Source organism: Prunus persica, chromosome G1, assembly GCF_000346465.2.
Source record: "Prunus persica cultivar Lovell chromosome G1, Prunus_persica_NCBIv2, whole genome shotgun sequence".
Lineage (NCBI taxonomy): Eukaryota > Viridiplantae > Streptophyta > Magnoliopsida > Rosales > Rosaceae > Prunus > Prunus persica.
This window is the reverse complement of record NC_034009.1, coordinates 32,456,741-32,468,401: the sequence shown is the minus strand read 5'-3', so window position 1 is coordinate 32,468,401 and position 11,661 is coordinate 32,456,741. Positions and strand designations below refer to the sequence as shown.

The 11,661-nt window shown below is 37.9% G+C and overlaps 2 protein-coding genes across 3 annotated transcripts; both read right to left on the bottom strand.

The window, feature by feature from the left end:
• LOC18792259 lies at positions 75-3,691 on the bottom strand. Its single transcript, XM_007224032.2, has 3 exons — positions 2,638-3,691; positions 2,106-2,233; positions 75-1,334 (listed from the first exon to the last, which is right to left on the bottom strand). The coding sequence occupies exons 1-3, from the start codon at positions 2,932-2,934 to the stop codon at positions 539-541; spliced, it is 1,221 nt and encodes a 406-aa protein (XP_007224094.2). The 5' UTR covers positions 2,935-3,691; the 3' UTR covers positions 75-538.
• Positions 7,862-11,556, bottom strand: LOC18789179 (superoxide dismutase [Fe] 3, chloroplastic). 2 transcript variants are annotated; one of them, XM_007225837.2, is made up of 9 exons: positions 11,434-11,556; positions 10,906-11,035; positions 10,525-10,614; positions 9,746-9,937; positions 9,145-9,316; positions 8,744-8,817; positions 8,636-8,662; positions 8,478-8,501; positions 7,862-8,399 (listed from the first exon to the last, which is right to left on the bottom strand). In XM_007225837.2, exons 2-9 carry the CDS (start codon positions 10,990-10,992, stop codon positions 8,274-8,276), a joined length of 792 nt encoding a protein of 263 aa, XP_007225899.2. In that variant the 5' UTR covers positions 10,993-11,035; positions 11,434-11,556; the 3' UTR covers positions 7,862-8,273. The 2 variants fall into 2 exon arrangements, with proteins under 2 accessions (XP_007225899.2, XP_020411533.1); XM_020555944.1 differs by having other exon boundaries at positions 10,525-10,605; positions 11,434-11,551.

Below are 11,661 nucleotides of genomic sequence, written 5' to 3'. Positions count from 1 at the left end.
ATAAACCTAAAACAAAATGGCGTGACATGAGTAATTTGAGATTTCACGTAGAGGTAAGCACATTGATGATCATGAAGACATGCAAACTGCTGAAACAAGATCAGAAATAAAGAACATTAGATTGTGGCTTCCGTGCGAAAGTAACACAAAAGAATTAATAGCTAGTATGATATATGATGTTATAAACAGATCCTCCCATAAACCCAAGGAGAGCCAGAACCAATCTACATCTTCTATAATCTGGCCAAGTGCTTACAAATTTCTGGCAAATATCCAGTAAGCTTTTGTTTGCACTGCGCATGTGATCGCTTGCTCCTTCCAAGCGTTCATCCATGGCTTGAACTGGTACCTCTTCCAAAAGCTTGGAACTGTTTTCCATCTAACAGGAAATTCACATGTATTTCAATGATTAATGATATAGGGTCTTATTCAAATCTTTTCCCCCCCTTTCTTTTTTCTTTCTATTTACCCCTTGAAAGCAGGTAATGCATGTGCAAAACAAGGATCAAAATTGGCAATTAGAGTACAATCAAATGAATTAATCAAGTGCAGCCTTTCTTCGACCTGTTGGCTTAGGCAAACCATCAAATATTGGTTTTCTAATGGCCGCAGTTGAAAATACTTGTAAATCTGGCTTCAAACTCCACTTGGAAGTTGACCAGATGGATGCAGAACTGCTACTGTCGTGATCCTGCAAATTTGATGTGCTTGACGACTTCCTCACTCCAGACAACCCGTCTGTTATAAAAGAATCACCCAAACCCACTGGTATAGGATTCAAGCCACCAGCTTCAACATCAGTTCCTAAAGCCGTTCGATTAGCTGCTTTGGGTCTAAGGGCCAAGCACTGCCCTGTAAATGCTGAAAACCCGGCAGTGCCACTGCCACTGCCACTGTTATCTCCCAACAGCATCTCAGGAGTGCGAGAAAAGTCAGCTTCTGATTTCTGACGCCTCCTAATTAGTTTTTCACCAAATTGATCAGAGTCAACCTCTCTAGTTTCCGTACCAGGCATGGAATCCGAAAGTTCACCATTCTCATCCAGCTTAACTAAGCTTCTTGACTTTCGACGTTGGCCAAAAGGTTTGTCAGAAGCTGGCGAGCCTCTAAGGAAGTGTCCATTTTCTAAATAATGGCCACCTCCATTTTTGTAGACTGCCATTTCAAAACCCTCAGTTATGGAGTTCTGATTTCTTGGTTTCAGCCCGTAATAACTTTGTAAAGAGTCCATAGCCGGGGAGGCTTTCCGCTGAGGAGTAACTCTAAGGGACCGGAATGATTCAAACATATCACCTTGTGTGTGGCGGGGTGGGGTCTGGTCAGAGCTAGTCTGGCTGTGTAAATAAGTGTCAACACGGTAAGCCACAAATGAACCACAAACAAAACAAGTGAAAGAAGAAACTACCAGCAATACTATCCACTTCAAAGTATTAAATCGTTACATAACTTGAATTTTAAGCAATATTAATAGAGTACGAAGAGACTGAATAGTTATTGTTGTTCTAAGTTTACATGTTATAGACATTTTTGAGAGCAGAATCCATAAATTGATCTTGTAACAAAATCTTGACATATGCTTTGGAAACCTGCAGATATACTGCGAGTAAACACAAGTAAAAAAGAAGTAAAAAAGAAGATTGTTTTCTAAGTAATCACCTTAAAATGCATCCCAAAATAAGTAAACTTTGTGATTGAAGCTTCCCCTTTAGAAAAGGAAGCAACATCTGGAAAGTGACATAAATGCCAGTTGAACTAATTAATATACAGCAGAGAAATATGGGGTGCTGCTCCAGAAGTGCATTTCCTAACAGTCTTTCCAGATCCTCGACCCTAGATTAGTCGAATAACTAGAGGTGTTAATTATGTTTATGGACACAACATTGACCTAAAACACAGTCCTCATATCTACTTTTAAAACCAAAAGCCTATCCAAAAAAAGAGGGCTTCCACAGTTATACTAAACAAGTGGGGCCTTAGATATCGTTTATGGACCCAAAGTAATCTCCAGTAGCAAGAAGAAGCAGAATGGTTGGCAAAACCACAAGTTGTTACCAAAGAAGAAGAAAGTATAGTAAAACCAATTAAGAGTAGAGACATCTAATTACCATGGTGTGTTGGAACCATTTGATAAAGGGGATGGACGATGCCTCCCAGGTAGTGGAATCTGAAGAAACCTGAGGGCAAACATTTGACGATCTGTAACAAGGCCATTCATCTTTTTGATGTCGGCCACCTACAATATCATAAAAAATACTAAATTATTTTATTTTATTTTGGAAAAAAAAAGAAGAAGCTCAATAATCGAAAAAACCAGCAAACAAAAACCAACCTGATATTAGACGGGGGGAAAGGAACACACACATTAGTATCAAGACAAAACAATCACACCCCTTGGAGTAAAAAGCACAATAGAACTCAAAGAATCATACGTATATTGTAATTGACTGCCTTAGGTATCAGCCTTATATATTTCTCAGCATCCAGCAAATATTCAAATTCAATTAACCAACCACAACAAAAGAAAAAGAAAACCTAGCAATTCTAAATGGTAATTCAAGCAGAAGAAGTCCAATTGACAGGAAAAAAGAAAAGAAAACACGGAGATGAAGAAATGAAAATAGGAATGAAAGTACGTACCTCAACGCCGTATTTGATGGCGACACCAGCAAGCGTGTCAAATTTGGAAACGACGTGTTCTATATAACCTGCACCTGCTTCTCCACCTCCACCTCCACCGACCAAAGCGGGAGACGAAGAAGACGGAGAATAAGATTGCTGCAGCAGTGATGGCGGCGGCGAAGAACTCGGCAGAAAGAGTGACGAGGAAGAAGACGACGACATTGAATCGTTTTTAATGTTATTTTGATATCGGTTATGTAAATGGGATGATGAAATCACTTGATCTGCATGATGACAACAGAAGTGGCTTTCCATCTGCGTATCTTCTGCCAATCACAATCTGATGTCGTCTTCCTAATCATCTCATCTCATCTCCAAATCCAAAATCAATTACAATTACAAATATAAGAGCGAGATCGATGAATTCGTCAAGAAAATTGGGATCCCCCACCCCCAGACAACCCCCACCCCCCGACAATGAGAGATCTAATGGTAATATATTAGATTGATTGATGTAGCAATCGAAGATGCACTACGCGCCTTTCTTCAATTGAATGCTTCGTTGGCTAATTGCTCCCTCAGAATCTCTCTCTGATCATCAGGTGAGAAATTGAGAACCTCTCTCCTCCCTTCTTCCCTGAAATTGAGTCCCTCTCTGCCTCTCTCTCTCTCTCTCTCTCCCTCTCTCTCTCTCTCTCTCAATATTAAAAATTAAGGATTAAGGAGAATTAAGGTGGATTCGGGGATGTCACGCACGCCCACACTCGGACTATTTGGGTTTGTTATTATTTTATTAATAATTATTTTCCATGTTATTTATACTTAATTTATACTCTAATTTTATCTGACAATTTTGTTTTTGTTTCCGACCCCATTTCAGTTACAACTTACAACTGGCAGAGTCCCTCCTGCTTTTGGATTCGGATTTCTTTTCTGTTTTCTGTTTTTCGTTTTTTGTTTTTTAACTGAGAAACGAGCGGTAGTTTGATAATTAATAATATAAATAAAAAAGTATGAATAAAATTGAAAATAATAATGAAATTGTTATCAGTCAGCCCAGCCCAACCTAGCCCAACTCAGCCCAGCCCAATTGTTCTCAAAATGGGCTGCGTTTTGTTTGTTGACCTTCCGTTCCATTGAGCCGACGGAAATCAAGGAATACGCCACGCCGGGAAGAATTTTAGGATTAACAGGGTGATTGGTTAGTTTTGATTCAACAACTCAGTCAGCATTTAACTCCAATATTAGATGCAACTTAGAAGAGATCTAGTACTCCAAAAGTTTGTAGATGTAAAGATTTGCCTAACTTTCCCGCAAAGTCAAGGGTCAATGCTTTCTTTTCAAATTTCTACCATTTCTTTCTTTCTTGGTGTCCAAATTTGTATTAGAAAGAAAACAAAAAGGAATATTGATTTATGGTTAACTGCCTAAACAAGGGCGCTAATTGCTCTCGTCTTATCATAGACAACCAGTCAACGAAAATTACAACTAGTCGTCGTTTTCAGTTTTCAGGGCAGAAACTCTACATGTCATGTTGTTGCTAAAAGTCTCATAGTCTATGAGCCTTTGACAAAGAAAAGCATCAAACTTGTGGAGAATTCATGCAACCCTAATCTCGCGAATAATAAAAGAAATTGACTTATTAGTTTAGGCAGGCAGGGACCAAATCGTCAGGCCATCTTTCTGCTGCTTACCTTACACTTGCACACTGATGATTAGTACATACAGAATCAACAAACACACGTTACTTTGGCAAAGAGAGGTGGTCTTAACCCTAGAGACTTTTCAGTTTTCACGTTATCTGTTGGCCTCCCCAAATTCCCTCTCTCCCTCTTCCTCTCTTCTCCTCTCTCCCCATCATCGGCGCTTCGCCGGACCTCTGCCATCGATCCACCACCGCTCCACTCCCTCCTCCTTTAATTTTTGGTTAGTCCACCTTTGAGATGATGTCTAGTCTATGGTCAATGGTAGTTGATGGGTCATAACACTGCTCTATGCATCACAGCCCTGACCACCTCCATAACCTCTCATAGGACCATTATACCGCGATGATGTTGATCATGATACGGGTCTTGATCAAGCAGTTATGCGGCTGTTATTACATGTGTGAAATTACCTGTTGGATGACTAAGAATGCCTAGAGGGGGTAAAATCCCACCTCAGGGGAAAATCTACAGGATTTCTCAGTGGAAAACAAATCCACTATAAAACGATGATTACAAGAAGTACTCACACTTATTCTAGACACATTCTAGATAATGTTTACCAATTTCTTCGTAACTCAAATTCTGTCACGGAATGATCTTTCGACACTTCTTATGTTGAACGCAATACTGGTCACGATTGCCTCAAGCTCGCCGGAGTTCTTCCAACTCTCCTTGTGTTGAATCCGATACTGGTCACGATCGATTCAAGTTCACTGGAGAAAAACCACCATAATAGTTTTGATGCTCTCAACCGTATGAGTCACCGAACATGCAAATGAATGCAATATGAATGATAAAAGTATTTGATAAATCACCAAGTAAACATGGAACACATGATGATTTATCTCAAATAAAAACACAGCTTTCTTAAACATTTAATCACACAAAACTATTGTTGAAAAGCTGTAGATTTGGAAAAACTATTTTGAAAAGCTGTAGATTTATCTCAAATAAAAATACAGCTTTCTTAGCTTAACCCAAATCTCTATTCTTCAAGGCTAGACAAAAATGACAATAGAATATTTCCTATTCTAAATGCAAGTCACGTGAAAATCAGCCACTTGCTGAAGACGGTAGATTTTGACTAATCACAATATCAAAGGAATCCTTTTATGTTTAGGATAACTATTAATAGCATATTGACTCCTTGATATTATGATATAATTGATAAAAACATTTCTAAACAATGAAAACGATTTAGAAAATCAAGGGAATGTTAAAACATGAAAGTAGGAGAATCAAATTGATTTGGGCCAAAAATTCCTAAATGAGATGAGCTCATAATGGGATTCTAATTTATTAAAAAAATAAGAAAATAAAATCATATTAAATGCCAAAAACATTCCTATCTTGTATGCCTGTGAAATGACATGTCTTACCCTTCAGATCAATGTCTCATATGTGTTAAGTCACAATTTTGGAATTCGGGGATTGCTGAGCTGTCTCAATCCTGTAATTTCTAGAAATCAGAGACATCAATTTTGCTTCAACCCTTTAGCTAAATGACACTTCCAAACCTACACTAAGTTCTAGGAAATGCCAACACATTTTCATACTAACAATGTGTATTGATCAAAAAGCCAAGCAGGAAGGAGTCTTGCAGCGGTGAAGAGGTGATGGATCTGCTGCATAGGTTTGGCAGAGTGCCGGCAATGGGAGGAGAGGAAGGAGGGAGAGATGGAATTGGGGGAGGTCGATAGACAACATGAAAACTGAAGAGTCTCTAATCCAGTAAGGTTTTTTTAATTAATGAAAATAATAAGAAATTTATATGTCAAAAAAAAAAAAACTAATATAATTTTAATGAGTTGGATGCCCACCTCAACTGCCATGTGAGATGGTATTAAAATGTGGTATAATTATGTGGTAAGCATAGCATTACCCTAAGAGCAATTCCACCGTTGCAGGCCAGCCCGAGCAAAAAGGGACTCGAGACCCGTTTCTAGGTTCCAGCGTGCGCGAGTAGCTCGGACAAACAGTGGGGGCCACTAACCCAGGCAAGCCCAAAGGTATGTCAAGCCCGAGCTCATGCTCGAGAGATGATGACGCCAACGGTAAAAAAATTTGAAACTTTCGTGTGCTGACGCTAGCCTGCTTTCTGCCAACGGCTAGAAGTCATGTGGCTTGTTCTGGGTTGTCCGATCGTAACTTGTCCTCCAATCCAACGGCTGCCATTTTTTGTGTTAAAAAATTCAAATTTTTTTTTTAAAAAAAAAAACCCCAAATTTATGAATATTTATTTCTCTATGAATACCTACCAATATTCTTTACTTGCCACACCAAATCTACATACAAATTCTTCTCTTTCCAATATTATTCACTTATTTTTCATTTGTGTAAAAATACAAATGACATCTTTCATCGAAGTCGGAGAGTCTTGGACAACCATGGAAGATGTTTTGTTATGTGAGTGTTGGGTCCAAGTTGGTCATTACCCGATCATGAGCAATGGGATGAAGTTCTCTCATGTGTGGTGAAAAATTCATGTCGAATTCTATGAAAGATCGGGTTCGGCTCGTACAAAAATGACCTTTGCTAATATGTGAAATTTTTTGAATAAAGAGTTAGGGAAATGGAGAGATGCTTTGGCAAAAGCAAAGGACAACATTCGAAGAGGCGAAAATCTTGGCAACGAGGTAAATTATTTGTAATTGTCGTTTTATTAAATTTAATGTCCTATTTTTTTTTAAAAATTTTCTTGCATTTCCAATTTTTTATTTTTATTTTATTATAGATTATGCAAGCACAAATGTGGTTCGGTGCCATTGGCCAAAGTAAAAAAATATTTCAACAATCACCAATGTTGGGAGGTGGTGAAAGATTGTTCGAGATTCAAAATTATTCCCTCGAGTCCGACCGTTGTGTTGAATGAGATGTTGCTCCACGATTCAACTGTATTGGATCACCATTGGAGTCCCCGATGAATCAAGACTCACTAATCCAAAGGGAGTCAAGGCCTATTGGGAGAAAGGCGGCAAAAACCAAGAAATGGAGTAATGAGAATTGAGAGACATGAAAAGAGATGCGGATGAGAAGACAAGAGATGAAACATTTGCAAGAGAAAGCGAGTATGCACACAAACAAGACATGGACAAGAAGGATTGGGAAACTATGGTTATGGATACGGGCCATATGTCCCATGAAACAAAGTCATTTTGAAAGCTAGAATGATGGAATGTTATGAGAAGAAAATTTTTCCATGACTATGATCAAGCAACACCAATTGGTTAAATGATAAAAACCATTAGGTTATATTGCTTGTGTTTTATTTAATTAGTTGTATTGCTTGTGTTTTATTTAATTAGTTGTATTGCTTGTCTTTTATTTAATTGGTTAAATGATGAAATTTGAGATGTGAATTTTACAATAAATATGGACACGTGGCAACCGAAAATCTTATCTGAAATATGAGATGTGAATTTTTTTTTAATAATAAATATTGACACGTGATAACCGAAAAACTTATCCAAATTAATCGTTTAAAGTAAATAAATAAATAAATAAAAGTGAATAGTATTTGCCTTTTGCCATGGCAATGGATGGAAACACAAGCCTTTTGCAAGGGTTGACACTATTTATGTGAATGGTAACAATCATTGCCTCCCCTTGCCCTTTGCCATGGCAAATGGCTGGAAGTGCTGTAATAATGTTACTAAAGGCTAACAAACAAGAAATCTACAATGAGCAATGCGCATAGAAATAGAAACACAAACACTTGTTCTTCTCTAATAGCATACGATGATGCACCATCTCTTCCTCTATTCTATAGTGTTACTCTCTAAGCTTGCATCTCTCGTACCCAGATCCATCCTTGTATTCGTGAGGACACCCATAAACGAAATAGCACAACATCCAAATCCAGCTCAACCCCCGTGGGACCCCCATAAACCTAGTAGGGAAGTCCTTCATTACAGTTAGCCGCAGTACCTACTTGGTGTTGACAGCATTTTAAGCAACAGGGATATTAGGTTCCCCTAAATTCACAAAGGCCTCTGCTCGGGCCATGCGTGCCATTGCCGCATTCCAAGACACAAGATGGTTCATAAATACATCCACATACTTCCCTCTGTCATTCTGTTAACAAGATACCCAAACATCATAAAAATAGGGCCAGCTGGTGGAAACAAAGTCAAGTTTGATACTACTACATACCTTGTAATCCAGATAATAAGCATGCTGCGAGAAAGAGAGCAAAGACACTATCAGCACGTTTAAGAAAAAATTTCATCTCTCTCTCTCTCTCTCTCCACAAGAGAGAGGGAGAGCACATAGCAGAGAGAGATACAGAGAGAGAGAGATCATTTACACACCTCCCAGAGATCCAAACTGATTATGGGCTGCAGAACAAGATATGATTAATGCCAACTTTTGAAATCAAAATGTAGAAAATAACATTGGGAAAAGTCAATTTTACTTACTATGTCATCCCAGACGAGTGGGCAAATGGCATTTGAAGTTTTAATTATCTTAAGCTGTCTCTCTTCTCTCTTCACTGGGAAAAAGAAACAAGGAAAACTATCAGTAACCAGAGGAGTTGATTAGCAAAACAAGGCCACAAGATGAATACAAACACTCGGTGATATTTATGCATTTCTTCCAAGAATATCAATATCAAGCAAGATACAACCTGATACTCAAATAGTAAAAAAAATCCTCATTATTTGTATCTACAAACATAAAACAAATAGAACACAGCATGATAGGCCTTGCTTGACTCAGCTGTACACCATCACAATGAATACGAGGAAATTTCATTCTTAGAAATTCTAAACGCATAATACTCACAAAAGTTCAGAAATTAACTTAAGAAAGGACTTACAAACAAGCCAAACCCAGCCCGAGCCAAATATTGTAAGTGCTGCCTCTACAAACTTCTCTCTGAAATTTGTAAAGGAACCAAAATCCTTTTCAATCTGCTGAAGGACGCCTAGTTTGGGTATGTCCCCGCCTCCAGGTTGCATGGATTCCCAAAAAAAGTCATGATTCCAGACCTAAAAGGATAAAGTTGAAGGAGAACATCTCATAATCCCGAAATTAGAGACGGAAAACAGAGTAAATTTGCCTTGTTGTTCAATATCAGCTATCAAGAACATGTCCATTTGAAACTTTTATTAATGATATGCCCAAAACGGGACTTTAAGTTTGTGATTCCCAGTCTCCAAAGAATATGAAACTACACAAAACATTTAGAACAATCAATCAGGATAACTGAAAATTTGAACAAGCTAAAGCCACATTTATGCTCCAGGCTACATGACTAGATTAGATGTTGTCAGGTAGTAGTTGTACATTTGAACCTAAGAAATTCAATCTAAATGTTTCCTATAATTGACCAGTGACTCCTAAGAAAGCTCATGAAACCATTTGAAAATGATCCAGTCAAGAAAAATACATAAATTATCTAACAATCTTGCAGATACCTGAGCAGCGTTGTTGAATTCAGGTAAAGGATTCCCATTATTATATGTTGCTTTGACAAGTTCATCAAAACTATAGCCATATAGTATGTCATTCTTCTCCAGCTGTTTGTTCAAACCTTCCACATAGTTACGATGATGGCCTCCCCAATGAACTTCCAGTGTCCTCTGACTCATATAGGGCTCCAAAGCATCCTACAAAGAGAAACAGTGCAGTTCAGTCAAGGAAGATCACTGGTCATGGAAAGACTTCTTAAAACTGCTACAAACTGAACGGCACAATTGCAAGGTAGAATGTTATGCATGTACGTATCTATAGTATAATTACATATTATATTTTTTATGTTCCAAAAATTGCTTTGAATCAAATTTCAAGGATGCAGCATTTGGAAGCCTGTTTAGAGCTTAAGAACTGACAAAAAATAAGCGGCACAGCATGAGATGGATAACTCCTACAATTAAGGCTTTCAGAGAATCAAATTCAACACCACACGAATTTCAGAAACCAAATGACTGCATTACCAAAATATCTTGCAAGGCCAATGAGGTATAAGACTTTGACAAAGGCAAATAGAAAACCAACAAACTTCTTTAGAATGTATCAAGCATGCATCATGCACCTAATGTGATACTTGAATCTGACTTATCCAACCTGATTTCAAGTCACTAAAATTGGTTTAGCACTGGGCCTTATGAATGGGGTGTTCTCTGTTACTTAAGCGGTTAAGAACAAATATCACATAGTACGTAGTTCAATTACAGGTTTCATCTTGTATACTTACAAATTTATAAGGAGGTTTCTTCAAGCCATAGTAAGCAACAACTTTAGAAGCTCTTTGAGACCAGTCGGGCCATCTTCTCTGCTGCGTACACTGAGTAAATAGAGATTCAACAGACACGCATTATGTAGTCAATATAGCATAAAAGAAATCAACCATGAGAATAGAAATAGAAACAGTTGTTATGAACAAAATAGCCACATTTTATAGAAGTTAAGAAGCACATCCACATGATAATATATACTAATCACAATATTCAAATAGCACAATTAAATAGTCATAACAAGGGAAAAGAAATACAGCACGACAAAAAGCAAAATGGAAAGTATAATAAACACTAAACAGACAAATAGCAAAGAAGATGATAAAGAAAACAGCACGTACCGGATGAGGGAGTATGGGACTCTTGAAAGACTGAGAAAAGTCGGTCGATAAAAGATGAGGGCTCGGAGCTGAAGGGCAGAGTATCATTGCTTTGCTCCTTTAATTTCCCCTCTCACTTACATAAGCATGTCTGCGAAATCACGAGTTATGGCTCATTTAATTCAAATAGGAGATATACCAAAATAAATAAATAAATTTGAGGACTGAAAAATACTTGGAACAGCTAAATATAAACATAATTTAATTTTAAAAAAATCTCACTTTTCCTTTATTTCTTATCTTTTTCACGAAAACTAAACTCAATCTTAACGCTGCTAATGAAATCCTACTTTTCCTTCCTATGCCTCCATGACGCTTTCACAAGCAAACCCAATAAATAGTGGTATTAGGCACCATTTATCAAATAATGGAACTGTGAACCATTTTTCCTGCTTAAATGACCCACTGGGGGGTGGTAACATTTCTATGAAGCATTTCCTCAAACACATATACTACCAGAGAGAGAGAGAGAGAGAGAGAGAAGAAGACCTTGGTGGTGTTGTTGAGCTGCCGCCTCCAGTGGGTGAGCTTTTCAATTCCCGCTACTAGTATAAAAAAGAGTAAGAAGCTGGGGTTATCGTTTTGTCAGCAGTTTCCGTTCTTTTGATTTCTTTTTCATCCTCTCATCATTGCTAATTTACAGTCTGACCACAAAAATCATTGTTCATTGCAGAGAAGGTCCACCAAAACGGAATTTGCGAATAACTCCCTGGGGAA

Bases quoted from the DNA above. Each gene is read 5' to 3' on its own strand.
- LOC18792259 (XM_007224032.2), bottom strand. From the start codon at position 2,934: ATGGAAAGCCACTTCTGTTGTCATCATGCAGATCAAGTGATTTCATCA. The intron at 2,234-2,637 runs GTACGTACTTTC...ATGATATTGTAG, and splicing joins CCATCAAATACGGCGTTGAG to GTGGCCGACATCAAAAAGAT. The intron at 1,335-2,105 runs GTAATTAGATGT...TTATTTACACAG, and splicing joins AATGGTTCCAACACACCATG to CCAGACTAGCTCTGACCAGA.
- LOC18789179 (XM_007225837.2), bottom strand. From the start codon at position 10,992: ATGATACTCTGCCCTTCAGCTCCGAGCCCTCATCTTTTATCGACCGAC. The intron at 9,938-10,524 runs GTAAGTATACAA...TTCTCTTTGTAG, and splicing joins AGAAACCTCCTTATAAATTT to GATGCTTTGGAGCCCTATAT. The intron at 8,502-8,635 runs GTGTGTAAATGA...TCTTTCTCGCAG, and splicing joins TCAGTTTGGATCTCTGGGAG to CATGCTTATTATCTGGATTA.